This window comes from Acanthochromis polyacanthus, chromosome 16 (assembly GCF_021347895.1).
Source record: "Acanthochromis polyacanthus isolate Apoly-LR-REF ecotype Palm Island chromosome 16, KAUST_Apoly_ChrSc, whole genome shotgun sequence".
In the NCBI taxonomy this organism is placed as follows: domain Eukaryota; kingdom Metazoa; phylum Chordata; class Actinopteri; family Pomacentridae; genus Acanthochromis; species Acanthochromis polyacanthus.
Window position 1 is genome coordinate 4,503,918 of NC_067128.1, and position 26,066 is coordinate 4,529,983.

Here is a 26,066-nt window from a genome sequence, read left to right on the forward strand (position 1 = left end):
ATGGGACCAGAGCAGTAAGAGTTTACTATTTTGGCATCAAAAATAAAAGCTGGCATTAAAAAAAACTGAACTGAAAAGGGAAATTTTAATGAGTTTTTTTTTTTTTTTTGGGGGGGGGGGGGGGGGGTTGTATTTGGAAGTGCTTATCAATGACAGTTGTCTGAGTTTTTCTTCATGTCTGCCTCTTCACAGAATATCTTCCCATATGTTATACCTAAATGCATGGGAGAAGAGAGATTACTGCAGTTTTAATGGTCACTAGGTTATAAAAACTGTCAAATCTGATAATAAAAAAAGAACTTAACAAGTTGGACAACTTTGCCTAAAAATAGGGTTTTCCCTACAGCTTACACCTGACACTGCACTGAGTCTCTTCCTTTATGTCTGTTAGTGTTGATGTTATTTTTATTTTATTTTTTTACCTAAAAAGCTGGACAGATTTATTAATATTCCAAAATGAGTCAGTAGCCAACAATTCTAATATTTCCTGCAGATCTATATAATGAGTTAGAAGATGTTTTATGGTACAAACTGCAAAGTATTTTCTATCATAAGCATAAAATCAGTAATGGGGCTTAAAATGGTAAAAATATGAAATACAAGCCCTGCTTAGACTTATAACCATTTCATTTGGAAACATCTAAATGCATCCAGCAGTAGTGCTTGATAGATGCACTCTACGGTCCTGGTTAAGATCAGATATTTACAGTAACAGCTTATCCTGCTTTCAGAAACAGCATATTCTAGTAATCTGAACCATTTCATCATAGTTGAAATAAAAGAAGGCTTTTAGGCAGCCAGGCAGAAACACGACTACTGATGTAGTTCTGTATGTAGGAGTATGAAATCCAAGATTTTCATGTTTCATGTAAACGCCCACAAAGGTAGAATAAAAACCAGGATGACAGGATCAAAGTAACTCAAAGGACATATTCCCACAATTGAATTAAATATATAGCTACAAGATAAAAATTCTAATTTACACGTTTTGAGAAACCTTTGAAGTTGCAGACATTATTTTTGACTGGTTGGGGTGACATAATAATGTTGAAAGTGATTTAAACAATTTTCTGAGTTAGTTGATCCAAAAATTAATTCAAGTTTAGGAAACTCAATGAAATTGACTTTATAAGTAAAGTTTTCTTCAGCTTGAGGTCAGGATGTCAGATGCTTTTCCTCACCTACTTCACATTGGAGCAACACTGCCATTCAAAAGTTTGGGGTCACCCGGGCAGTTTCATGTTTTCCATGAAAACTCACACTTGCCAACAGTTACAGATTGTTATCTAACCATCAATGAGCCTTTCAATAGCATTAGCTAACACAATGTAGCATTAGAACACAGGAGTGATGGTTGCTGGAAATGTTGCTCTGTACCCCTATGGAGATATTCCATTAAAAATCAGCTGTTTCCATCTATAATAGTCATTTACTATATATATGTCTACCTCAGTGAAATTGGTGGTTGAATAACATTAGAAACTGTCATAAGTCAAAATAACTGATGCATTAAATTTGTTTGTTGAGCTAAAACATTAGTTTTTACAGTGCAGGCTCACATTCAGGACACTAACACATATATAAACATATATATAAACAAAACTCACTGATATATGGCACAGACGAATTTGTTCAGTAGATGCAATGCACTTGATATGACGACTTTTACATCAGGAATGTGTTTTACCTCTGTAACTGTCATCCTTGCAGCTTATATGAATGTATTCTTAGAAAAATCTGCATTACGGCACCTCTCCTGCATGTACTGTACAGCACACTAAAAATGAAAACAAGCAATGTTTGTTTTTCTTTCTGCAGAGGAGAAAATTGGTTGGAAGAAGGTGAAGCTGCTGTGCATGTGGACGTGGTTGTATGCTCTGGTCTGGGCTCTGTTTCCCATCCTGGGCTGGGGTCGGTATGGGCCAGAGCCCTTTGGACTGTCCTGCTCTCTGGCCTGGGGACAGATGAAACACGAGGGCTTCTCTTTTGTCATCACCGTGTTCTCCTTCAACCTGGTCATACCTTCCATCATCATCATCTGCTGCTACTTTGGCATCACCATCAAGCTCTACGTCACCTACAAGAAGTCGATGAACAACAGCAATCGAATCCCAAATATTGTGAAGCTCCATCGGAGGCTGTTAGTAGTAAGCGACCTTCTCTTTTCTCTCTGTGCATGTTTCCTTATGACACTTCAGTTTGTCCACAGGCTTCAAACTGAACACTTTTTGATTATTGGACGCCATCAGTATCTAGCATCTTATAGCAAATGCACAGCTGCTTATGAAATTACAAGCAATGCACTGGGAACGCATTTGTCATTGCCCTTGATGTACAGTAGAGTGCTGCTTCCAAGCTTTCAGACCTGTTCAAACAGCCACATCAGTCGATCTCAAGCACCTCTTCAAGAGTACGTTGATGAAAATGTGTACATTTTCAAAGCAACTCTGGTGCACTATTTACGTAATGTCTCTGCAGCCCAATTGAAACTAATAAACAAAGGGATGAAAAGTGTTTCATGATGAGAAAAAACAAGAAGAAATGTGTGTAAATACTGTGCATGAATTAGCATCATGACGATGTTTCAGACGACTACAACAGTTAGACAATGTTGTCGTCATGGATTATTGTGAAAGAACATTCATCCATCCATTCTCTATACACCGCTTTATCCTCACTAGGGTCACGGGCGGTGCTGGAGTCTATCCCAGCTGACTCGGGTGAAGGCAGGGGACACCCTGGACAGGTCGCCACTCTGTCGCAGGGCTACATATACAGACAAGCAATCACACTCCCATTCACACCTACGGGCAATTTAGAGTAACCAATTAACCTCAGCATATTTTTGGACTGTGGGAGGAAGCCGGAGTACCCGGAGAAAACCCACGCATGCACAGGGAGACCATGCAAACTCCATGCAGAAAGATCCCAGGCCCACCCCGGGATTCGAACTGGGATCTTCTTGCTGCAAGGCGAAAGTGCTAACCACTACCCTCCTGTGCAGCCCTTGTGAAAGAACATGCCTACAGATATCTTATATTCAACTAAAAGTATCAACAGATGTAATATTCTTCTGCTAAAAAGTAACTACACCCTTGGCAACAGAAGCTAATATCCCCCTTTAAGCAGAAATAACTTCTTGTAGACATTTTGCAGAATCGTCCACTTGTCTCTGACAGACGGACAGTCATTAAGTTGCAAGATGTTTTAGGGTTTTCTTGAATGTAGATGCACTATAGACCTAATATCTCTGCAGCCATCGACAAAGGAGTAGAAAATGTGTTACAGTGGACAACAAGAGTTAGAACACGCTGAGATTATGGATTATTATCATTATACATACTGGAGGATTAAGTGGACTATAGATAATGGATGGATGGATGTATTGTTCATGTGTTTCAAAAGTAACTACACCTTTGGTATCAGAAGATAACCTCCAGCTGAATTTTTTTGCACAATTGTCCACTAGTCTCTGACATTAGCTTGCTGAAATGTTTTGTCTCCTACAAAATTCATTAGGATGTTTTAAGGTTTTCTTGCATTAAACGTCTGTTTCAAACACCCCCGCACACCGTTTCGCTATGGTTCAAATCAGGGCTTTGACCAGGCTGTTCCATAATCCTCCATTTCTTGTTTTTGCCATCTATTCATTTGTGGATTTGCTGCATACTTTGAGTCATTATCCAACTGAAAGGTCCACCTCAACTCCAAATCCTGGACATACTGGCACTCATAGAGGATTTATTTCTTATCATTTTTGACAGCAAAGTCTTGATATCAGAGGTTTAACTAAAGACGTTCTAATCAACGGCACTGAATTTGCTTGGGTGCATTGTTTTAGACGACGTTGCTTGAAATCTGCACCACCTGTAGAAGATTTTTCTCACTGTGCCATGTATTCAGATCATTTGAGATCTTTTAGAACCCAATGCAACACTCTTTGGAATCCACAACCCTATTTCTGAGGGACTTTGAGATCTCTTGGGATCATGGCATCACTTCAGTAGCAATTAAAACAGCTGACCGTCGAATCTCTGATTCTCATTTTATAGATTTGGAGGTGTGAGAAATGTTGGGGTGAACTGTCTTTTTATTTATTTCAGTGAGAAAAATTACTACAAAATGACAATTTTATGTGTTTCTGTTGGTATTTCTTGAATTTCCCTTGGGATTACTAAAGTATCTATCGATCTATCTATCGTTTCAAAGAGGATCAACATGCTGAAAAAGACACCAGTCTCCATATATTCCATGTATTACTTTATCTGGAACAGGAGCTCATACTGTCAGACAGATGAAATGGCGCAAAGCAGACTTTCTTGTTAATTTTCAGTGATTATGTATGCTTTTTGCCGATTCTATCCTTCTGTTCGGTTGCAGATTTCTGTTTTGATCAGCATCGGCTTCATTGGCTGCTGGGCGCCCTACAGTTTAGTGAGCCTGTGGTCGATTTTCCGCGACAGCAGTGCGATCCCGCCCGAAGTCAGCTTGCTGCCGTGCATGTTTGCCAAGAGCTCCACCGTGTACAACCCCCTGATCTACTACTACTTCAGCCAGAGCTTCAAAACCGAGGTGAAGCAGCTGCCGTGGCTGTGTCTGGGCGCGAACCCATGCAGCGTCCCCAACAGAGTCAACGACAACAGCATCTACATGGCCAGAGTTGACGTCAAACCCAAAGTGGCAACACCGTTGAATCTGCAGGAGATCACAGAGATCAAGACGGTGACTTTGGGTTGAAGGATTTGGTCGTTCCTTGGGACATGCGCTGGGAGAAAGACAAGTGAAAAGATCTCATAATGTGTTTTCTCAAAAACATCATCAGAGAAGGAAGCAGATGTTGTTTTCTGATACAAGTGGTGTGTGGTATCATATCATCATGCTGGGCTTATTTTTAATGTGACAAGGATGAACGAGAAGGTGTGTTTGCACTGTGTGTTAAATGTTGTGAAAGCTGGCAAACGGAGCTATGAAAGGGAGCAAAATTTGTGCTTGGGGTTGGCATCCATTTAAGTAGTAATGCTACGCCTAAAGAAGGCAGCACGGCAGTCTTTGAGAGCAGAATGTCGCCATAATCTCAGCCTTGTTACATCACATGTGGGCTCTGATCTCCTGCAGACTCCATCGTGTTGCCACTTTGGACTTGATGTTTCGGCCTTTTTACATCACGCTTGTATCAAAGAGCTGTTTGATAATGATATATGCATCTTTTTCTGCTTTAGTATTTGAAAACAGTGTTATGGACGGCTTAAAAATGATCAGTTTGTCCAATATGAGTCATTTTTTTAGATCTCTGTACCATCAGTCGTCTTTGTGCAATCAGAGGAGTCGCCCCCTGCTGGCTGTTAGAAGTAATGCAGATTTATGGTTCACTTTCCTACTCAAAGTCTCCATGGTTTAAGATATTGCCACAAAGTCAAAATTCTCCCAAAAACCATCTCAGAAAAAGTGCTGTAGTTTCCATAACCCGTACACATGACACACAGTTCCAAAGTTCACAGACTTTATTGAGATCAAACCTGATTCAGAACAAGTAGAAAAATACTATTTCCAACTGCTTCACACACCGCTACCAGTGTGCTGTGAGTTGATCCTTGAACAGAAGCTGCTTAAATTAAATTGATGAGATGAGATGAGAAGGCCACTGTCTGGATGATAATATCCATGAAAAGAAGACACCACACTGACACTAATCCAATCCACAGTAACGGAGCAGGTTGTCTGGTGTTTTATCTTAGATGACAAAAAATACTCACCTGAAGCTGAATTTCTGTCACATGATAGCCTCAATAAATAGTGTATGTTTTAAGGTTTTGCTTAAGTGTGGGTAAGTCTATTGCACATATGGAAGTATTTTGGGTTTAAAATCATATTCTGGAATTTGTGGGATATTTACAGGATATTACCAACCTTTCTATCAATGCAATTCACACACAGGCGTGCTGCAACGGGTAAATCTGTTAATTACCAAGCTAAAGTTAATTTACCAAACTAAAGCGGTGATGTGCGACATTGCATCTTTAGAGTTTGTGATACCGTGACAGAAATACAACAAAAAGCAACTATGAGCAATTAACATTCAAAATATGAATCTACAGAGAATGCAACACTGCAACAGCGAGCTCACAGTGGGCAATGACATTTTGTTTTTTCCATTCTCAAACAGATTATGTACTGAAGTGTTGGCTCTGATTTGTGACACAAATAAACACGTAGTATTGTTTTTTGTTTGTTTGTGTTTACATAGCCTGCCGTATGCTTTCCAGGCTCTTCTCAATGTTGTCAATAACCTCCACTGCAGCTTGTGGGATCCTGGTTCCTGGTCCGAAGATGGCACAAACTCCGCTCTGGTACAAGAACTCATAGTCCTGCGAGCATAAAAAGGTGGAACAGTTTAAATCTTCATCTTTAAAAGCTACAACAGGAAAGGAATAATTCACTTTTCACACTTTTGAAAGAGAAGGATGCGCACAGCCCCTATGTGATCATGCTATTAATGGTGCTATCGATGATTATACAACTGAAAGAATCCGCAAAAGGAACAGGATTTAAATTAGGATTAGCAGGAAGTGGATTTCAGGAAATTAGACAATCGCTAAAATCCTAGTGTTAAATTTAATCCTATATGACAAGAATTGTAACAGCTTAATTTTGTGTTAACATGACAGCAAAAAAAACATTTCATATGCTCCTGCATCCTCATCACACAATTCAACACAACGTATTTTCAGGGCCTGAAGAAAGCCGGTAGTCATGCTACAAGCCATCTGTGCAGACTTGTTAAGAATAGGAGCAAGGGTAATCAATTATACTGCTCCACTGCCTCCCCACTGAGAATAACTAAGCAGTGGCTGCTAAATCAAGGTCACGTGTTACTAAATATTATGTGCAAGAGCTATTTTTTTTAGCTTGCCTTTTCCAACTGCAGCATTTTCCCTTAAGCTCCCTATCATGCTGTCATGATGCGCAGCTTCTGAGCAGAACAACTGAAGGAGCACAGCGTGTTAGCAGCTCACACTCCTCACATCTACTGAGGGAAAATGCATTTCACGTACGCTGGATTACAGCAAGTTTCAAGGCACACAGTACACTTGTGCATTGACTTCTACGAGGCTACCTGTGGCGGGATGACACCTCCGCAGATGACCAGGATGTCCGGTCTGTTGAGCTTCCGTAGTTCCTTGATGAGCTCTGGGACGAGCGTCTTGTGTCCGGCAGCGAGCGTGCTGACCCCCACGCAGTGAACATCTGCATCCACGGCCTGCTGGGCCACTTCCAGGGGAGTCTAACATGAGAAAACAAAACAAAAAGCACATTTTCAAACACTAACGTAATGCAGCACAATGTATAGCCAAACAACAAGTCTAATCATCAATAAGCTGCTGTGTACAGGACAGAAATCCAGCGTAATATTAGTCACTGTCAGAGGCTACACTTAACGCCGAGCCATGTGATCGGTGGTTAAAAAGAAATTTTGCCCACAGAGTGTGACAACTGGTGCTCCAGGGCTCAGTCCTCCGACATGCACATGAAATATGAGCTCAGCTGATGAAGCTGAAGATAACAGCTAGAGACCGTTTGAACGTCTGTACTCTCTAACCAACAAACAACTGAAGGGGTATGCGTGATGTTAGCCACTGATGATTACTTTAAAAGTTAAAAATTTGCCCTGCAGCCTCACCTCACCTTGCACAGCTGCATGCAAAATTATTCAACCACCCTGACATTTTTGACATTCTGGCAAAATGAGCAACATTACAACTACAGGTGACTATGAAATCATATAAGAGCTGAACAGTTAGTTTATTGAAACATAATACCAAAGCAAAAATCAAGATTTAATTCAAAATCCATCCAAAATTTCAACTTTTTACAAGAAGCAGGACGCAAAATTATTCAACCCCCTACAAGCAATGTCATAGCAGGAAAAACACAGGTGTAACCAGTATCAATAATAATGTTTCTCTTCCATGTAAATTTGCCGGACAAAGTAAGCCAGTATGTGTAGGAACAGGAAACAGACACACCTGAGTGAAACACGGCTACGGTGGAAAACCTTCATTTGATGCACTTCTGTTTGTCAATTTGAAATTTATCTACTCTTTGATGAGGTTTAGTGACAGAAGCTACATGTTATTATCATAATCGAACATATTATTTTTCCATTTTCGCTGAGGCATTTACCTGAAACAACGGTCCGATGTCTACGTCAAAGCCGAGGTCAGCAAACCCTGTGGCGATGACTTTGGCTCCTCTGTCATGGCCGTCCTGACCCATCTTTGCCACCAGCAGACGAGGGTTCCTGCCCTCGTGCTTCTTAAAATCTGCAACTCTGTAATTTTGAAGGGAAAAAAATGAAGTGACCACATGTGAGTGAAGCAATCAGTCTACACATTCCAGAGCTGATTATGTTTGTTTTTTTACCTGTTGTGGGCCAGAGCGATCTCCTCATGCTCTCCAAACTCACTGCGATAAGCGCCGCTCACCATCCTGGTGCTGGCCTTGTGTTCACCAAACACACTCTTCATGGCGTCAGTTATTTCACCAACAGAGCATCTAAAGAAAGGAGCACAGTCTTCAATCCTCTTTTCATTGCAGGATTTCAGTTTTTATGACTTGATTATTTGTAGATTCTCTGTAATGGGATCACTGGTGCAGAGAGGGTAATAATAAAGCAATTTCAATCGTAACTCCACTATCTAAATGTAACTTAATGAGCCATTTTAGCTCATGTTAAAAGTATTCAGCGTCATCTAGAGAAATGGACTAAAGGGGAAACAGTTGCAGAGCAGCATGGAATGTTTAAGTGGTTATGGATGGCTGCAGGAGGTTTGATATGAGGTTATGATATTTCATATTCCCAGTTGGTCCGTGCCAGTGCCTCTGGGCAGTTGGTCTGTGATCAGCATGTGGACTCTTCACATGATATGGCCCAGTTTAGCATGGGAAACGAATAATGGCACATCTTTCTTGTCTTCGAGGTGGAAGTACAGTTGATGACGTTAGACGCAACAAAGAGACGTTAATTTCACATGTGACCAGTTTGTCAAATCAGTGATTATATAAATACCACAGGGGCAAAAAAACCCAACATCTTTGCAGATCAAAAGATCCTCAATCTTGATTTGCACTATTAGATAAAACAAAAATCCCTCTTGGGTATAAAAAGACATGTCGTCTTTTATCACAAACACTAGATGGGCTTTAGCTGCAGTGGCACTGACAGTGGTTTTCTGAGAAACCAAATTCCAGTTGTTTGAATAAAACTTGATTTATAAACAGGTTTTCCAAAAAAATCCCAACAAGTTGAGCTTTGTTCGTCATGATTGGTGACTGTGCTACGAACTGCCACATGACAGCCTCAGGTGTGAAGAAAGATTTACCGCCGCTGCTTATTAAAGTCACCCACAAACAAAACAGCTTCACAGAAAAACACCACAATGATCATGTTACTTTACTGCATACAAAACCAAGGTCAGATGTTTTCAGAGAAGCCTGTAAACAGGGACGCTATGTCAGAACAGTTCAAAGAAATGCTGCACAAAGAAACAGGTCGTCTGATACGCTTTGTAACCTTGACTTCATTTGTGCTATGAAAACATTAGTGAATAGATGAAACAGTCTCAGAAACATAATTTGAATTACAATTAGGATTGTAAATTAGAGTTTGGACCTGGCTCGTGATGCCTCCACGGCCAGGGCCAACAGGTTGCCCTCCCTGGTTCGAGCACACTCCTCAATGGCTGCCAGGCACTTCTTGGCTGCCTCTGGGTCCCGAGTCTCTCTCACCTAAAACAAAGGAGGGAATGTGACACAAACATGGCATTCAGAGCTTCTATTCCCCCTGCTGCCATCCACACAAGTGACAGAATAGAGAACAGACTTCGATTGAATGACTTCTTGTTTTCTTATGCCCTATCTAGAATGCAATCTGTGGTCATTCTGGACGTTTCTTCGAACGCCGTTATCTTTCCAGCGGCGCTTATTCGTCAAAAAATCAATTGCAACACTGACCTTTTTCAGTTTTTCAATCTGTTTCTGGCGTACGATGGTGTTATCTATGGCCAGCACCTCCACAGTCTCCTCTTTTTCCAGACGGTACTTGTTCACCCCGACGATGACCTCCGATCCTGAAAGTACGAGAGACGAAACAGCATAAGAAGAATACAAGAGGTGCACGTGAAGTCACAATAGAAAGCTTGTACAGGGAGCACAACAAGGAGATAAAGCAGATAGTGGCTGAGAAAACAAATAGAAAAGCAATAAATGGCGAGTGGAAAATGTAGAAAGTGCACTAAAAGAATAAAATTGCACATTATAAACCTGTGCAGCAAATTTCAGAGTAAAAAACGGTAGAAAGTTTGAAATCGCATCGCGTTATCTTTAAGGAAAACAAAGCTGATAACGGCAGCAGCAATTTACTGACAAGCAAACATCCTCTCTGGCCTTATCTCAGCTAAGCAGCAACACCTAATTTCTGAACGCTGATCACATTCTGAGCCACACTTTAGGGAAAAAAATACAAAAAATGCCCAAATTCATCGATCCAAAAAACACTGAAGCTCATAATTTTATATTTACTCCAAAGATTCTAAATGTCTGACAATTGTCAGAGCTGGAAAACCAATAGTTATCTCTGAGTCGAACAGGGCCAATCAGAATCGAAGATCCATCAGAAGAAGAAGAAAAAACAAACAGTCAGCAAAGATGTGGTGCCGAGGTGGTAGAGAAAGCCAATGAATATCAATGAGAGAATGCATCAGGGGGATTACTGAGAGAAGCTACAGTCTGTGAAGGTTCTGCTCTGTTACGTAGAAGTCATTTCAGGCTTTATAAGACGTAAGTAAAGGTAAATCCGAAAGAGAAACAAAGCAGACTCAATTGAACTTCCCTGTAACACCCCGACATGCCTAACCAAAGGTATACACACACATCTGCCACGACAACACAACAAAATAGACACGATGCCGGGTTCAACCGGCGATGTGCTCCTACGTGTGACGGCCTACTTCGGTCAGCAGAGTCAAAAAGGCTAAACAAGCACATCAGTAAGGATAAATAAACGTGATGTGGGTTTCCTCCGGGTGCACCGGGTTCCCCCTACCTTCCAAACAAACGCACGGCAGGTTAACCAGTGATTCTAATGCTTGATTATCTGTAGACTTTCTTCATGGCAGCCCTGGGAAATACCGGCTTCAGCCTGCAGCAAGCCTCCACAGGGAATTTAGTATAGCTACAGATGGACGAAAATGTGTTTTAAGAGCCAGAGCTGCACAATAAATCAGTTCAGTTGTACTTCATTAGAGTAATAATGTGGACTGGACAGAGGAGCATGCAATAAAGGATCACTGTAGGGCTGCTTTTGTGTATTCAAATCTTAATATTGACAGCGTTATCTGTTTTGTAACTATTGCATCTTTGTGTTGTGTGTTTGTTGGAGGACAGAGCGGTGCATGAGACACACTGTAGCTGTGTCACATTTCGAAGTACTGCATTAGAAAGGGTAAAATGGAAACAGCAGAATTTGAACACACTTCCGCAATGTAGAAAAAAAATTATTGCTCCTTTGAGGGTTTTATTTCCCCTTTTCCAAAAGAGTTAAAGCACTTAAAGAGAGATGGAAACACCTTTTCCAAATACGTTCTGAAGTAGAGAACCTTTAACTAACATGACTGATCAGATGTTTCTTGTTCTTTCATTGTCTTCTCTACCGACAGCATGAAATGTGTTCACGAGAGACTAATCACAAACTTCCAGACTGAAAACAATACCTGGCCAAAATTTGTATTTGTTCCTTCTTCTTTGAGTGTTTTTGGCAGCTGGCAAACAATTGATTTTGTTCCAGTTTTTGTCTCTGGCTTCTTCGATTCTGTTTATTACAGTAAAAATGTAGCAAATATATAACACTAGTGCAGCCCAGTTTCATTTGCTTAAATTCACTTTAACGTTGCTTGCCAATTATATGGAAACACTGATATCGTTAGGCTACTAGTGGCATCGAAGCTGCATAATTTGTATGTCCATAATACACATACAAAACAGGGAATTTCCACTATATAGAGGACAAAAGGCAATTGTTTTGAATAAAAATGTTTATTCTTATATTATCTTTGCCTCAGATAGTAGCTTTATTTGGCTCTTTTTAAGACTAACTGCACAGAAAATCAGTGACAGCAAACCTTAACAGATTAAAAGCTTGAAGTCTACAAAGTGTCAGGCCACATGAGGAAGTTTTAAAGAGCAGAAACTAACTAAAACAACACAGGAAAGTCTTTACACGTTCATCAGGTCATACAATCAAATAAGAACAAATGAAGATTGTGCCACATTAAGTGAGAAATGTGACCCTTTCAGACAGGAACTTCCATTCATCTATATATTCAATAGGAGTAAAGTAAATACAAAGAATTAAAACTAAAAGAAGGAGGAGAGGGTGAAAAGACTGAAGAACGAGAGGCTTTGAAGCAATAAAAAAAGTACCTGAATCGATGCGGGCCTGTCTACGTGCAGCACATTCTTCAATACGAAGCTTTGGAATGCCCTCCGCCACAGCTCTAGCCATGCCTCCCATCTCCTCAATGTCTTTAATGAACTATAAAAAGGATGTAAAATGGATGCATCACTGCTTAAAACGGTTAAAGTTCAGATCAAAACTTGAACAAAGTAAAGGATGTGATGAATCTGGACTGATGCCCAGACTGCTGCCTGTTTATTTCATGACAAACCTTCAGGGCTGTGTTATAGACATCGTCTGTGAGGGACTCCATCATGTGCGAGCCTCCCCATGGATCAGCCACTTTTGGGATCCCCGACTCCTCCTGGATGATGATCTGGGTGTTCCTGGCGATGCGAGCGCTCTTCACCGTCGGCAAACCGAGAGCTTCGTCGAAAGAGTTGGTGTGCAGCGACTGGGTTCCCCCGAACACAGCGGCCATGGCTTCGATCACTGTGCGGATCACGTTGTTGTACGGATCCTGAAAAAGGGTCACATGGCAAAGCTTTAATTGCTATTCAGTTACTAGGCTCCAAGCTACAAATACAAATTTTGCCAGATCAGTTGATCTCATATTTCTGGATCTCAAACTTGGATAATTTGTCTCTACACATCTCAGCACAACGGTTTGTGTTTACTTGTTCGGTGAGAGACCAGCCTGAAGTCTGGCAGTGTGTGCGGAGGAGGAGAGACTTGGCATTCTTGGGCTGGAAATTCTCTTTAATGAGTGTGGCCCATAACCTTCTGGCTGCCCTCAGCTTGGCAATTTCCATGTAGAAATTCATGCCAATACCCCAGAAGAACGACAGCCTGATGAGACACGCAAAAAATGCAGAGGAGTTAAAATGGACAGAAAAAAGTGACACCAATTCTGCACTAACATATAATTTACTGTCTCCTACAACCTTTCTGCCCTTTCCATCATTGAGAATGGTTACAGATTGCTTTACAATTTCAGAAATAGACTGTACACTGTCCATACCCTCGACCAACTAATAACAATCGCTGAACTATCAGCATTCAATGTCCAAACTTGTTTAGCTGCCTGAAACGTCTCAGTAGGACATTTATTAAAAGGTACCACAGCTACAGCTCCTACTTGGCTGCACGAATATATCAACTGATATTTTGCATACTGCACATATAAAACATACATACATAACAAAATATTGCATTAGAGAAAGGCCCAAATATATCATTGGTCATGTAGAAGCAGAGAGCACCGGAAAGTTTATTATTGAAATGCTAAATATTCAAATTGAATTGAGTTTGTATCTGGCAACACATTTCAAAACAGAAATGACTTGGCCTTTGTGTGTCTACATCATGTTTAACTTCGACGTTCTTAAGGTTTAAAGGTGAATAATATACAACCCTGATTAGGAAAAAATGGGGATAATATGAAAAATGGTATTTGTGAATCTGCATCCATTCCTGCCATTAAAGTCTGCGCCATACTCCAAAACAAAGTCTGAACAGGTGTAATTTAGGACTAGTAATGAGGTAAAAAAATTTGATAATGACATCAGCAGGTAGCACAGCATCCAGGGAAGGATTAGTCCTGCAGAGCAAAGATAGACCAAGCATTCAAAGACAAATGCATTAGAGAAAACTGCTGATATTGTTTAAAAACAATGATTTAAGCCAGCTGCAGGAGTTTCTGTGCATAAAAGACATGAGTGTGAGATGAATATCTGTGATGGCATTGTGTCAAGGGAAGTCATTTATCTGTGATTGGCATCTATAAAACATCTACAACTGCCAGAAAGCTATATGTTAGCAGTGTCTATAAGTGCCGTTGACCTCTGTGGGCTAAGAGGTGGATCATTACACAGTTGAATCAATATTTTAAGCCCGTTTTTGAAGCAAGAACCTCGAAAGCCAGGCTCCGCCATAATATGAGGTTGTGCCAGTGTCACTATCAGCAGCAACACGCGCCTCTTTGAAGGCACCATTAATGCTCAAACGGTCTTTGGAGCTACACATGTTGCTCTCAAGGTGACATCTTTTCCAGGGCCACCCATGTATAATACAAAAAAACGATGCAAAGCTCCTTTCTACGCGCACTGCAAAGCCACTGCTGTGTAAGAAGATTATGCCTGTAGTGGACTGACCTGCTTGCAGTCCTGAATTGTCCTCAAGAGAGAAAGCGATGCACATTTCCAACAAAGACCCTGTGCTACTGCATAGCATAAGATTTTAAAGTAGAATGAATGGGATAATATCACACCTAAAACAGTCAATTGCTTGTACTCGTCTTGAATTTTAATAAAGTATCCATCTATCTATCCATCTTAAATGTTTAATCAACATTACAAGGTGGTAAATACTTTGCTGTCCTAACGTGTTTTTAAAAAAAAAATATGTTGCAAACTCTACCAAATATTGTGCTGTTGTATTTTTTCCAGTGCTATAAAGGTCAATTTTAATTCTAACTGAACCAACCTTCAGTTTCTTCTGATTTGCAGTTGCAGTAAGTACCCTTGCATGGAAATAATAGTCACTCAAGTTTTCAGAACTACAGAGCGTCTTATTCTAACAACTAAAACCCAACATGACAGTACATGGAAAGTCTACCAGTGAGGCACTAAGCGTTGGTCGTGAGTCAATAAATCTGGGCAATCAGCGGTAAAGAGATAATAGGTTTTTGGTGGAAAACCTTCAGAGTGACATCTCTGTAATGATTCAGAGCATTTGTCTATAACGTCTCTTTCTGAGGTCACCACACAGAGATGGGTCAGACTGGACTGTGCCCTGAGGATCTTCCTGAGAATTGGATGCGCATCGAACTCTGCAGCAGAAAATAGTTGGGGGACACTTGGAGAGGAGATAATAGAGGTAAAATGGAGGATATAGGAGCTGGACAGGAGATGAGGTTTGTGCAGCCGTGCAGTTCTGTTATTGATTGAAGAGTCTATCTAATTTGTCCACCAGCCACACAGTGACAATTTACTTTAAAAGCCACTGAGGTGCTGCTATTTTAAGACTTTGGAAAACAGTATACCAAGGAATTGTTCTCGACTGATCTTACCTGCTAAAGTGAAGAGTGTCAGGTTCTTCACAGTCAAATTCAGACAGAAAATAGTTGAAACACTGTATTTGTTGTCATAAGTCTGAACCATGTAGAGCTGATGTTCTCTGAATTCCTTAAATGCAACACGCAATGTCAATAAATGGAAAATTGACTTGATTGTCGGAGGAGAAAGCGAATAACAACACAAAACCAACATCGATATTGCTGGCTTTGTTCACAAGCGAACACTTGATTCTCTTTGATATAGTATCTATAAATAAAGGCACATGACAAACACATCAAAGAAAATTAGTTTGTAAAATTATTTGTTCAATAAAAACATCCATATATGTAATATTCTCCTCAGGAAAATGTCGGCGCAGCCCAGGCCTCCGGTGCTAGTAGTGCACCTTTTGCCATCAATGACTTGTAAGCGTTTGACGTCATTGTCCACCGGTCTAACATTGGTTTGAGGACACTTTTGAACACTCGATGAGGATCAAATCTAGGCTTTTGTGAAGCCATTCCACAACCTTTTATTTCCTCCTTCCATTTCCTGAACAAACCCTTTGGTGGATTTTCTAGTGTGTCAAGTCCACTTCTGGTTCATCTTCAACTTCCAGATTGATTGCCTGACAATATCTTCGAGTACTCCTTAATATGAGGCACAATTTATTGTGAAATCAATGACTACAGCCTACTCAGTCCCTGAAGTAACCACTGATTGCAATATTTCCACCACCACAGTCCACTGCTGGATCAAGTTTTTCTTCTAAAAAGCTGCTAAACATGTCTACTTGTCATCTTTGATTGATCTGTCCAGAACATGGGATTTCAACAGGCAGTTGCTGAGTTACCAGCACATCTTGTAATTAAATGTTGGGGTTTATGAGGACGTCGTTTTACGTCAGACGGTCACATCTTGAAATTAAATGTTGGGGTTTATGAAGGCATCTTTTTACATCATACGGTCAGATCTTGGGTTGAATTTGATGAGGTGGCCAATCCCTGACATATTGGCAATCGTAGAGGATTTATATCTAATCATTTGGAGATCTTTCTTAAATCCCTTGCCTGACTCATAGGCATCCCCAGACTTTTTTCTAAAGTTGCAGAACAGCTCTTTCAGTGTTGGCATGATGAAACCACACACGTCAACAACAAAGAGAACAGAAAAGCCTGGATGTCGCAGATTTAACTAAAGACGTTCTAATCATCGGCTGCTCCCACTTTTTTCCATTTCTGTTTACTGATTGAAACAATTTCAAATTTTATGGGTCCTTTGTTTGAGTAGGACTTTTATCTGTATGCACCGTTTGAAAGAGGGGTGAAGGTTAAAAAATGATAAAAACATTAGCATTTCCAAGGGATGCATTTCTTTTATCCCAAGACTGTAAACATTTAGTTCTAAGTGAAAGGATAAAATGTAATTCTGCATCGCAGCAAGTGGACAGAACCAAAGAGAATCACACAAAAAAGCTGCATTATGGGAAAGTCGAAGGCTATGATTCGCAACTTCGTCCATTTCCTGATAAAACAACAAGTAACAGACAGCAAAAAGATTATCATGTCAACTTAAGATGTCAAACAAATGCATATGGCTTCATCTTTGGTTCATCTTTTTATTTTTTTCTAAATTATATCTGTATGGTTGTGCTCCGGGGAAAATATTTGTATATGTGACTAGAAAAAGAGTTTGATTTGCACAGAGGCCTTTCAATCGAATTTTATGCTTGTTCAGTCCTAGTAATTTACTGGTTTGACAGTTGAATGTGGCCGTCATTATGCACCAATCAAACATCAAACATGCCGCCGTGTCATCCGCATATTAATTAAAGACCATACAGGACTACAGCGTATGTGAGCATCTCTGAGGACTTTCATTTAGCGCCTGAGGGAAATGCTGAAGTAGGTATTCATTGACTGAATGCACAAACTCCTGCTCTCTAACAAGAAGCCATCATGTTGTTATGCAGGTGATGTGGTTGTGCATTAATTCCACACACGAGGGAAAAATCACTGTCGTTTATGTGGCGCGGAGGGGAAAAAAAACATGCTTCTGTTAAAAAAAATGAGTGTAAAGTGAGTCTATTTGCCGTCAGATTCAACCGCTACTAGTGACACTGATGGTGCCACTAGCTGAGTGTCATGTCAGATACAGGTCTGACAGTTCACATCTCTTTAAGGTTACTTTGTTTTTCCTACACTGACAAATCAGAAAAAGAAGATCTCTTTAGCTCTTTAGTTTAAGCTTGTTTTTTGCTGCAATTTGACACACAATATCCTCGGAATTACACCAAAACTGCTTTATCATTGGTGTACATATTGGGAATTGCTAATGTGGATATTGTGGGAACTTTGCCCACAGTTCTGAGCTCACTGTCACCGGCTGCGTTATGTTGAAATACGCTAAAAAGTAGAGAAGGGGCTGAGAGAAGGACGTGATAGCAACACAGAATCTTCCACACCAATGCCACAGGGGGATCTTTAGAAGTGGAGAACGTTTCCCTTCCACAATCCTACCAAGAATGCATTAGCGGGGTGAAGGACTGTAGCAGTAAGAATTCAAGCTGTCGGTTGTGGAAGTGTGAGAGAGGACGGAGAAGTCTCTGAGTGGTGACAGAACATTAGTAAGACGGAGGTTTAATGAGGTTCAGTTTGGTGGTGCTTCTACAGCGAGCTAAAGAGTCTGAACACATGCATCAAAATTAAACAAGACGACATGGTCATCAATATCCCCCGCCACATGTGATGTCTATGAGTCTATATCCAAAATAGTGATCAAGGGCCATAACTCTGTTAAATATTATCGCACAGGTCTCATTTTCGAACTTGATCAAGGTGTCCATGGTGTGAAGCTACACACTAAATTTCGTAATCCTAGCTGTAATAGTTTCCGAGAAAAGCTGCCCCCTTCATCTCGGACGGACGGACGGACGGACGGACGGACAGAGGCCAAACCTATATCCCCCTTTCCACTTCGTGGTGGCGGGGGATAAAAATACTGAGGGGAGGGTTAGTAAAGGAATAAAACAAACATGGAAAAAACAAAACCGGCAGCTCCTCAAATGGTCGCTTGAGGCTGGTACCAAAAGCAAGACAATGCACACAAACCTTCACGTTAAAAAGTCCAACTTTAAAACAGAAATTATCATGTTTACAGTCTTGTATAAATAAACGTTTCTGTCTTCATAGCTTTTTTTACCTGTTAATGACAACCATACAGAGGATGTTTTTTGATAAAACTCACCTCATTAAATTGTATTAAGGTTTACAGTAATGCAAAATCAATGGCACGGAAACAGGCGGGTGACATCCATGACCCAAAGATGATAGCAAGGCCTGCCTTAGGTCCACTTAAATTCCACCTTTTTGCTCATTTTTGGATTAGTTGGGAGTTCAAAGGCGTCAGGTGACAGCATGAGCACTAGTTTTCAAAACCAACCCTCATGAAATCTATGGGAGGTGTCCATTTTTTGTCCATTGTTGTGTTCAGGCAATGACAAAAACTAGCCTAAGAAACAACCAGTGTGTTTTCACAGACACACACTGCTTATACGCACATCTCTGACGTAACAGAGTTTTAAAAATATGAATTACGTAAACTTCACAGACTAAATGAGCCCCAAATAGTTTACTTGACTCCATGTAAGCCTCGATCTTACGAGATTTAGAACGATTCCAAACACTAGATGCGTATCCCACGAAACGCATATTTTTTTACAAATTTGGTAGAAATGTCAACATTAACACCAGCATGAATGTGTTTTATCACAGCACAGTGGTCCCTCACTTTTCCAAGTCTCACTGTATCATGGATTTGTATCGTGGATCGGGGTTACAAAGCCTTAAAATACACATAAATATTAAAATAAATGTGGGCGCTACTTCATGGATTTTGGCCTATCACGGGGGGTCTTGGAATGTAACCCCCACGATAGCCCAAAAAACATGTTTAAGTTTTGCAATAATAATGCACAAGAATATTAATAAAACTAAATGTTCTCGCCATTCCTGTAAGCTACTAATGTTTAGATCCAGCCTGGTCTACTCTGCAACTACTAACACTTAAAACCGAGTGCATATTTGTACCTTGGGGCGAACTCGTCGATGGTTAAACCTGCTTTCAGACCAGTGCGGCAGTACTCCAGGCCGTTGGCGATGGTGTAGGCTACTTCCAAGATGGCATCAGCTCCAGCCTCCTGAAGATGGTAGCCACTGATGGAGATGGAGTTGAACTTAGGCATGTGCTGTGAAGATGACAGCAAATCAATTCAATTATAACATTATGTAATGTAAAATAAATGGTTTATGATAGCCTTGTGGTACATACCTTGGACGTGTACGCAAAGATGTCTGCAATGGCGTGCATGGAAGGTTCCGGGGGGAAGATATAGGTGTTGCGTACCATAAACTCCTTCAAAATATCATTCTGAATTGTGCCGGTCAGTTTGGCTTTGGACACGCCCTGCTCCTCTCCAGTCACAATAAACATCGCCAGCACGGGAATAACTGCTCCGTTCATTGTCATTGAAACGGACATCTTCTCTAGCGGGATTCCATCGAACAGCATCTTCATGTCCTCAACGGTGTCTATGGCCACTCCAGCCATGCCGACGTCTCCGTGGACTCTGGGGTTGTCGGAGTCGTAGCCGCGGTGCGTCGGGAGGTCGAAGGCCACAGAGAGACCCTGCTGACCGGCTGTAATGAGAGAGCCAGAGAGGTAATGGACGGGAGGCGAAGCAAAGTGAAGAGGAGCCATAGGTGCACACTATTACTAGAAACATCAAAAGAGACTACTGCAGCGTGAGTTTGGGCAGTGTCAATCCAGTAACTATGAAGGTGATGTGACACTGCTGAATGGGTCAGTGATTAACAGAAGGAGACTTCATCAGCAAAGTATGGACCGCCTCCAGAAGGAAGAATTGAATATGTAATTCTTTGCCTACTATTTTCTAAATTCTTCATGATTCTGTATAATCTTGGAAGCCTCCACTGGAACAACAACAGCACTGCATTATAAACTATGACAGAAAAACGTGACCTCTATTTATTATTTTCACTGATTATTAAAGTAAGTCAACATACAATAATTACTCATCACAGTAAAAGCAAAGCAGTCTTGTTCCGGACAGCCGACTTGCTGTAGTTGTTTCAGTTTACTATGCAATAAAGAAAGGCCTGTTTTACTAAGATCAGATAAGTGTAGACTTTAAATAGCTAACAGTTGCAAGCTTTGGTGATAAAATAAAATGATAAAACTTCTCATGCAGCTTCTGCACATCCTCATATGTAATATATTCTTACATTTTTAATTTGGTTTCAAATTATTACTCTGTGAAATTCAAAGTGTAGTTTTTAGTATGCTAATCAAGAGAAGCTTCTTCAGTAAGTCTGCCTGTTAATTCTTAAGGGACAAACATCACACAGTTGTGTTTCCTTCAGCTTCATCGGAGCTTCAAGGTAAAATAATTTCTTACTTTTTTAGACTCATAAAAAGGTAATTCATGCATTCATCACCTTCAGACTCCATTACTGTTCACCACTTTACTCCAGCCTCAGTAATGGAGACATTTATAGGCCTGAATTATTGCAAAATGATAAAAATTCTAGTAGAATCTGCCACATTACTCCACTTGTAACCTTCAATGGTTACAAGTTAGTTGTAAAATTGTTTTTAAGATTTTATTGCTTGTTTTAAAAGCCTTAAATAGTCCGGCATTAAGTTGCATTTGTAGTCTTTTCACTCTTTTTAAGCCTGATTCCTGTCTGAGATCCTCCAGCAGAGGTTTTCTATTCCTATTCCTGAATGTTACCTTGTGACCAGAGACGATTGCACCTTTGCTGTTTTCACCCCTGAGCTGAGGAATTAATAAAAGGACCTCAGAGGACCTCAGAGCGGCAACGTGAGCATCCTCTTTGACAACATGACTGAAAACTGTCATTATTGTGGATAATTTAATAAAGTTTTTTTACAATTTACGACTGGCCTGCTCAGTATTTTATCCTATGTCACTTGTTTTTTCCCCCCCAGGTATGATAATGTATGCTTTGTGTAGCTCTTTAAAATTCTGGTGTCGAAAGGCACAATATGAATAAAGTTATTACCGTATAATGCTGCATTTCACTGTTACTTTGGCTCAAGTGTGAAGTGTCATACTGTCTCTCAAATTCAGTACAGATCAATTAATACAGTTAGTTATTGTATGTAAATAATCATACATTTTTTATCATAAACTACAGACATTTGAAATGGTATTTGTGAAATTTTAATTGATGTATAAAGTAGTTTCCAAGATATGTTTTATACTTTTGAATTTGCCACTTTCAGCTTGTTTATTTGCACATAGAAATCTGAGGCTACATTTGGATGACAATATCTCAGGAACTATAAAAGATAAAAACCTGAAGGTTCCACATTGGTTTTCAAAAAATGTTTTCTTGGAAAGCATTTGACAAATGAAGTTAAAGTTTCATGAATATCTTTATAAATATCCACATTGTATGCTCTAAAATTTTCAGGCAGATCAGACGTGGTTGAGCAGAAAATGTTTTAAAAATGTGATACTTGTATGTGTGTGTCTTGTTCTAAGTTCACCTGAAGAATATCAGGAAAAAATGTAAATGTGCATAACAACTAATTCTACCTTTAATGTTGTCTTTGTAGAACTTGTTGCTCTCCTCCACAGTGCTAAAGCCGGCGTACTGCCTGATGGTCCACGGTCTGTAGGTGTACATGGTAGGATAGGGCCCTCTAGTGTAGGGAAACACTCCTGGCAGCTCATCAGGACTTTTTGCTGTGTCTGCTTTGGTGTACACGGGTTTGATGTTGATTCCCTCAGGTGTGCGCCAGATCAGATCTTCTGGGTTCTTCCCCTTCAGCTGCTTCTTAGCCAAGTTGGCCCACTCAGGATGCAGCTCCTCCTGGTCCCGACATGGCACGGAAGTGTGGATCAGAGATCGGTGCGTGTACGAGGAGGAGACAGAAGCTCTGATCAGGCGCCCGGCAGCCATCGCTGCACACGCTCTCTGTGCAGTCAGCATCCTTACTGCTGGATCAGTCAGACACACATGGAGAACCTGGAAGCACAGATATGAGGTGGTAAAAAAGATCAGTGCGAGTTAGTCTGTGAATCTAGAGGATATAGAAAGCAATATTTAGAATTCTGAACCATGACAATGACACTGCTTTAACTATAACCATTGGTACGGCCCTGGACCACGGCGCTCCTCCTCCTCTGATTAATTTATATCAGGTACAGATGGTCCTGCACCTTCGTCTGGCTTCCCTGTCCTCATCCCGCCTACAATCCCCAGAGTTGGATTTGGATTGGACAAGGCAGAGTTAAGAAGCATCCAGCAGCGGTTCTGTGTAGTAGACGTAGAGCCGCCCAGTGAACTATTAAAGAACCTATGTTTGTGGTTAATGTGTGTGAGGGGATAAGAGTTAGTGAGTGTTTTGTTTGCTGGCCTGTAAAACTAGACTTTTCAGAGTATTTATTGTTATATTTCCGTTAGGGCTGCTGCCATGGTGTTTTTGGGGCGTAACTTTTCCTTCAAAGAGTTCTTTGTTTTATTACCTTATTCTCACTTAGTTTGGGTATTATCTGCTTCAGAGGAAACTCACTTTATGTTATGTTTCGTTTTTTTTGGCAACATCCATTTGCTTTTATTGTTCTTGCTGATTTACTGCCTATTCCAGAATAAATCATCGCAGACTAACTCTGGTCCCAGCATTGTTTCGTTTTCTTTGGCTACTGCCTGGCAGCATTAGACAGCCGGGTGGTAACACCACAAAATCATCACATTACACCTCCAAGTCTCCAGCTTATCCATCAAAACTTTTAGTTAAATGAAAAACAAAGGCTCCTTTATTTTTGTTTGCTTTTGTGTTCCGTTTTCAAATCTCATCAATATGTTGTGTGTCTTGGTTAGCATGTTCACATAGTTGTCTTGGTGGGTATTTATGTTCAGGTATTTGTAATACTTTTCATTCCTTCCATACATTTAAATGCCACTGCTGCATGTTGTTAACTTTGGGTCATTATTATCGTTTGTGTTTTGTCCTCTCTGCAGGTATTTTTGGCTCTGAAGCTGCACATGTTTAATCTTCACTCACTGGCCTCACCAGCCTGTCTGGTAATTGTCTTTCCATTTGTTCCTTTTTTCATGCCATTTGGATATAGTCCACACTGCAACTTCAATAATATTTCGATTAATTGCTCATCCCAACTCTGATTTAAATAATCCTCATAAACACGATGATGCGTCAAACTCCTTTGCATACTTGGAGGAGCTGGAAACTGCAAAAGTCAGCAGGAGCCAGTTGATGGCTACAGTAATTATGGTGACACAACAGTGTATAACACTGAAATTACTGAATATTTGTGTAGTATCTCTCTTGGCTGTTAAAGCGGTTTTGCAATTTGCAGACATCCCTGTTCACTCCATTGACACCGATGTTTTTTGTGCAGCTTGAAAGACAGCTACTTTTAATAAAACCGGGCTTGTAGCACATTGTTTACCTTATAACGATGGGAAAGAAGAACCGTTTGTGTTTTGACAACGTATATTTCATGAGGGGGCTGCACAGTGGAGTAGTGGTTCAAATCCCGGCCTGGGCCTGGGATCTTTCTGCATGGAGTTTGCGTGTTCTCCCTGTGCATGCGTGGGTTTTCTCCTGGTACTCCGGCTTCCTCCCACAGTCCAAAAATATGCTGAGGTTAATTGATAACTCTAAATTGCCCGTAGGTGTGAGTGTGAGTGTGTGTCTGTATATGTAGCCCTGTGACAGACTGGCGACCTGTCCAGGGTGTCCCCTGCCTTCGCCCGAGTCAGCTGGGATAGACTCCAGCACCCCCGCGCGACCCTAGTGAGGATAAAGCGGTGTATAGAGAATTGATGGATATCTAATGAGTCATTGATGCCGGAAGTCCGAATCTGTGAATATCTTTCCGACTTTACTGAACTGTATAGCCTCTTCTGCTAACTAACACTCATGACACTGGACAAGGAAAATGTTAGCTAGGTTTAGCACGACAGGTGACAAACTCGCGAAATAAACAAATACATGAACACTTTTTATTAAATCACAATGGCATGAGGCGATTACATCACTACAAGTGACAATAACTTAGTGGCATATCCACCAACGTAGGTTAAAAAAACAAACATTTAGCTTGCTAAACATTTAGCAACAAAGCTAACTGTACATGTTATACAGCTGCAACCGTTTGCGTTAAGGGAAAAAACCGAAACAGTGTTCGCAACGTGACACATTCAGCAGTCCCGCGTGTTTCACAGCACGTATTTTTTAATATTAAATGATAAATTTCTGACCTTGTCGTTTGTTGTGCTGTCTCAGGCTGATAGCAGGCGTGTGGTCGGACAGCCAATGGAGTTTCATAACATTGAGAATCAGCCAATCGCCTGCAACAATCAAACGGAGTGACCTTTGACCGCAGACACCCGGAAGTAGCTACTGCAGTCAAGATTGTTGAATGTTTTAGAGATCAGCAACTGCAGCTGTTGTTCATATATTGGAAAATATTGTACAATAAATGTGCAGTGTGAATTACCCTATACGTAGGAAAATACCGATATTGCACAGATTCTTGCATATGTAGAAAAATATATATTATACAGATATTTTAAAAATGTACAAAATAATTACAATGCAACAAAATTTTTATAGCATATTGACTTATGTATTTATTTATTTTCCCAGCAAATCACTGTAGGTCATGCAATACTTTTTTGGTCTTTTTTGGTCAGTCACTCTTACCATTGGATAATGCAGACAGACTGCTGTGTAGAAGAACATGATTACTGACATCCAGAATAATATTTAGGGGTTATATTATGTAACCCCTAAATATTATAAGATCAACAAATGTTGCTTCAATTATTCTTTTTTTTAAAGTAATATTAGTGATGCATCACTGAGGATAATTATAATTTAGATTACATAGGAAAAGTTTGGCCCTTAAGTTAATAGTTCTGCCCAGGATACCCTCCTATTTGCGTCCATCCAGTGTTTTGTTCTGTCATTCAGCAGTTTGTTTCCAGAGCTCCATAAATCAAATGTGTACAAGAGATTTAATTATTTAATAACTTTGTAAATGTGCTTTATAACAATGTTATTAATGTAATTGTTAATGGAATTTAGCATGTTTTATCTGTATTTAAACACCACACTTTCCTAATTTTGGCTCATCTTCTGGTTTTTCCTCATTAAATTTATTTGTAATACCGTTTCACTTCCTCAGTACCTGTTTTTATTGACTCCTAATTATTTTTTGTAATTTTAGATCCTTGATGTTATTGTTTTCCTAACGGTGCCTTTTAATATGTTTGCGATCACTGTTATTTCAAGTTTCCTATTTGTGTGTCTGTATCTTTTATCTTCTTACAGGGCTGCGATGTAAATGAGGCCTAAATAAATCAACGTTTTCTCACTTTAAATAAAAATTGAACTTGTTTAGAGGAGGTATCATTTTAATCCTTTTTCTTCTTTTGTTTTTAAGGCACTTTGTTTTCCATTGTAATGGCTTGGAATGCATT

General features: G+C 40.2%; 2 protein-coding genes across 2 annotated transcripts in view; one reads left to right on the forward strand and one right to left on the reverse strand.

The window, feature by feature from the left end:
• Positions 1-6,220, forward strand: part of opn8b (opsin 8, group member b) — a 22,207-nt gene extending 15,987 nt beyond the window's left edge. Inside the window, exons 3-4 of the mRNA XM_022221388.2 lie at positions 1,819-2,147; positions 4,381-6,220. Coding sequence (XP_022077080.1) covers positions 1,819-2,147; positions 4,381-4,737 — 686 coding nt within the window. The 3' untranslated portion in view covers positions 4,738-6,220. The remainder of the gene's footprint in view (positions 1-1,818; positions 2,148-4,380) is intronic.
• mmut (methylmalonyl CoA mutase) lies at positions 5,484-24,968 on the reverse strand. Its single transcript, XM_051960680.1, has 13 exons — positions 24,843-24,968; positions 22,151-22,583; positions 19,837-20,204; positions 19,596-19,753; positions 13,129-13,300; positions 12,723-12,971; positions 12,478-12,589; positions 10,012-10,127; positions 9,671-9,786; positions 8,422-8,553; positions 8,182-8,329; positions 7,115-7,282; positions 5,484-6,365 (listed from the first exon to the last, which is right to left on the reverse strand). The coding sequence occupies exons 2-13, from the start codon at positions 22,545-22,547 to the stop codon at positions 6,237-6,239; spliced, it is 2,265 nt and encodes a 754-aa protein (XP_051816640.1). The 5' UTR covers positions 22,548-22,583; positions 24,843-24,968; the 3' UTR covers positions 5,484-6,236.
• Positions 24,969-26,066: the final 1,098 nt, after the last annotated feature.

Excerpts from the sequence above, each read along its gene's own strand:
- mmut (XM_051960680.1), bottom strand. The coding sequence starts at position 22,547 with ATGCTGACTGCACAGAGAGCGTGTGCAGCGATGGCTGCCGGGCGCCTG. Across the intron at positions 20,205-22,150 it reads CTACAAAGACAACATTAAAG|CCGGTCAGCAGGGTCTCTCT; the intron begins GTAGAATTAGTT and ends CTCTCATTACAG. Across the intron at positions 12,972-13,128 it reads GCTGGTCTCTCACCGAACAA|GATCCGTACAACAACGTGAT; the intron begins GTAAACACAAAC and ends ACCCTTTTTCAG.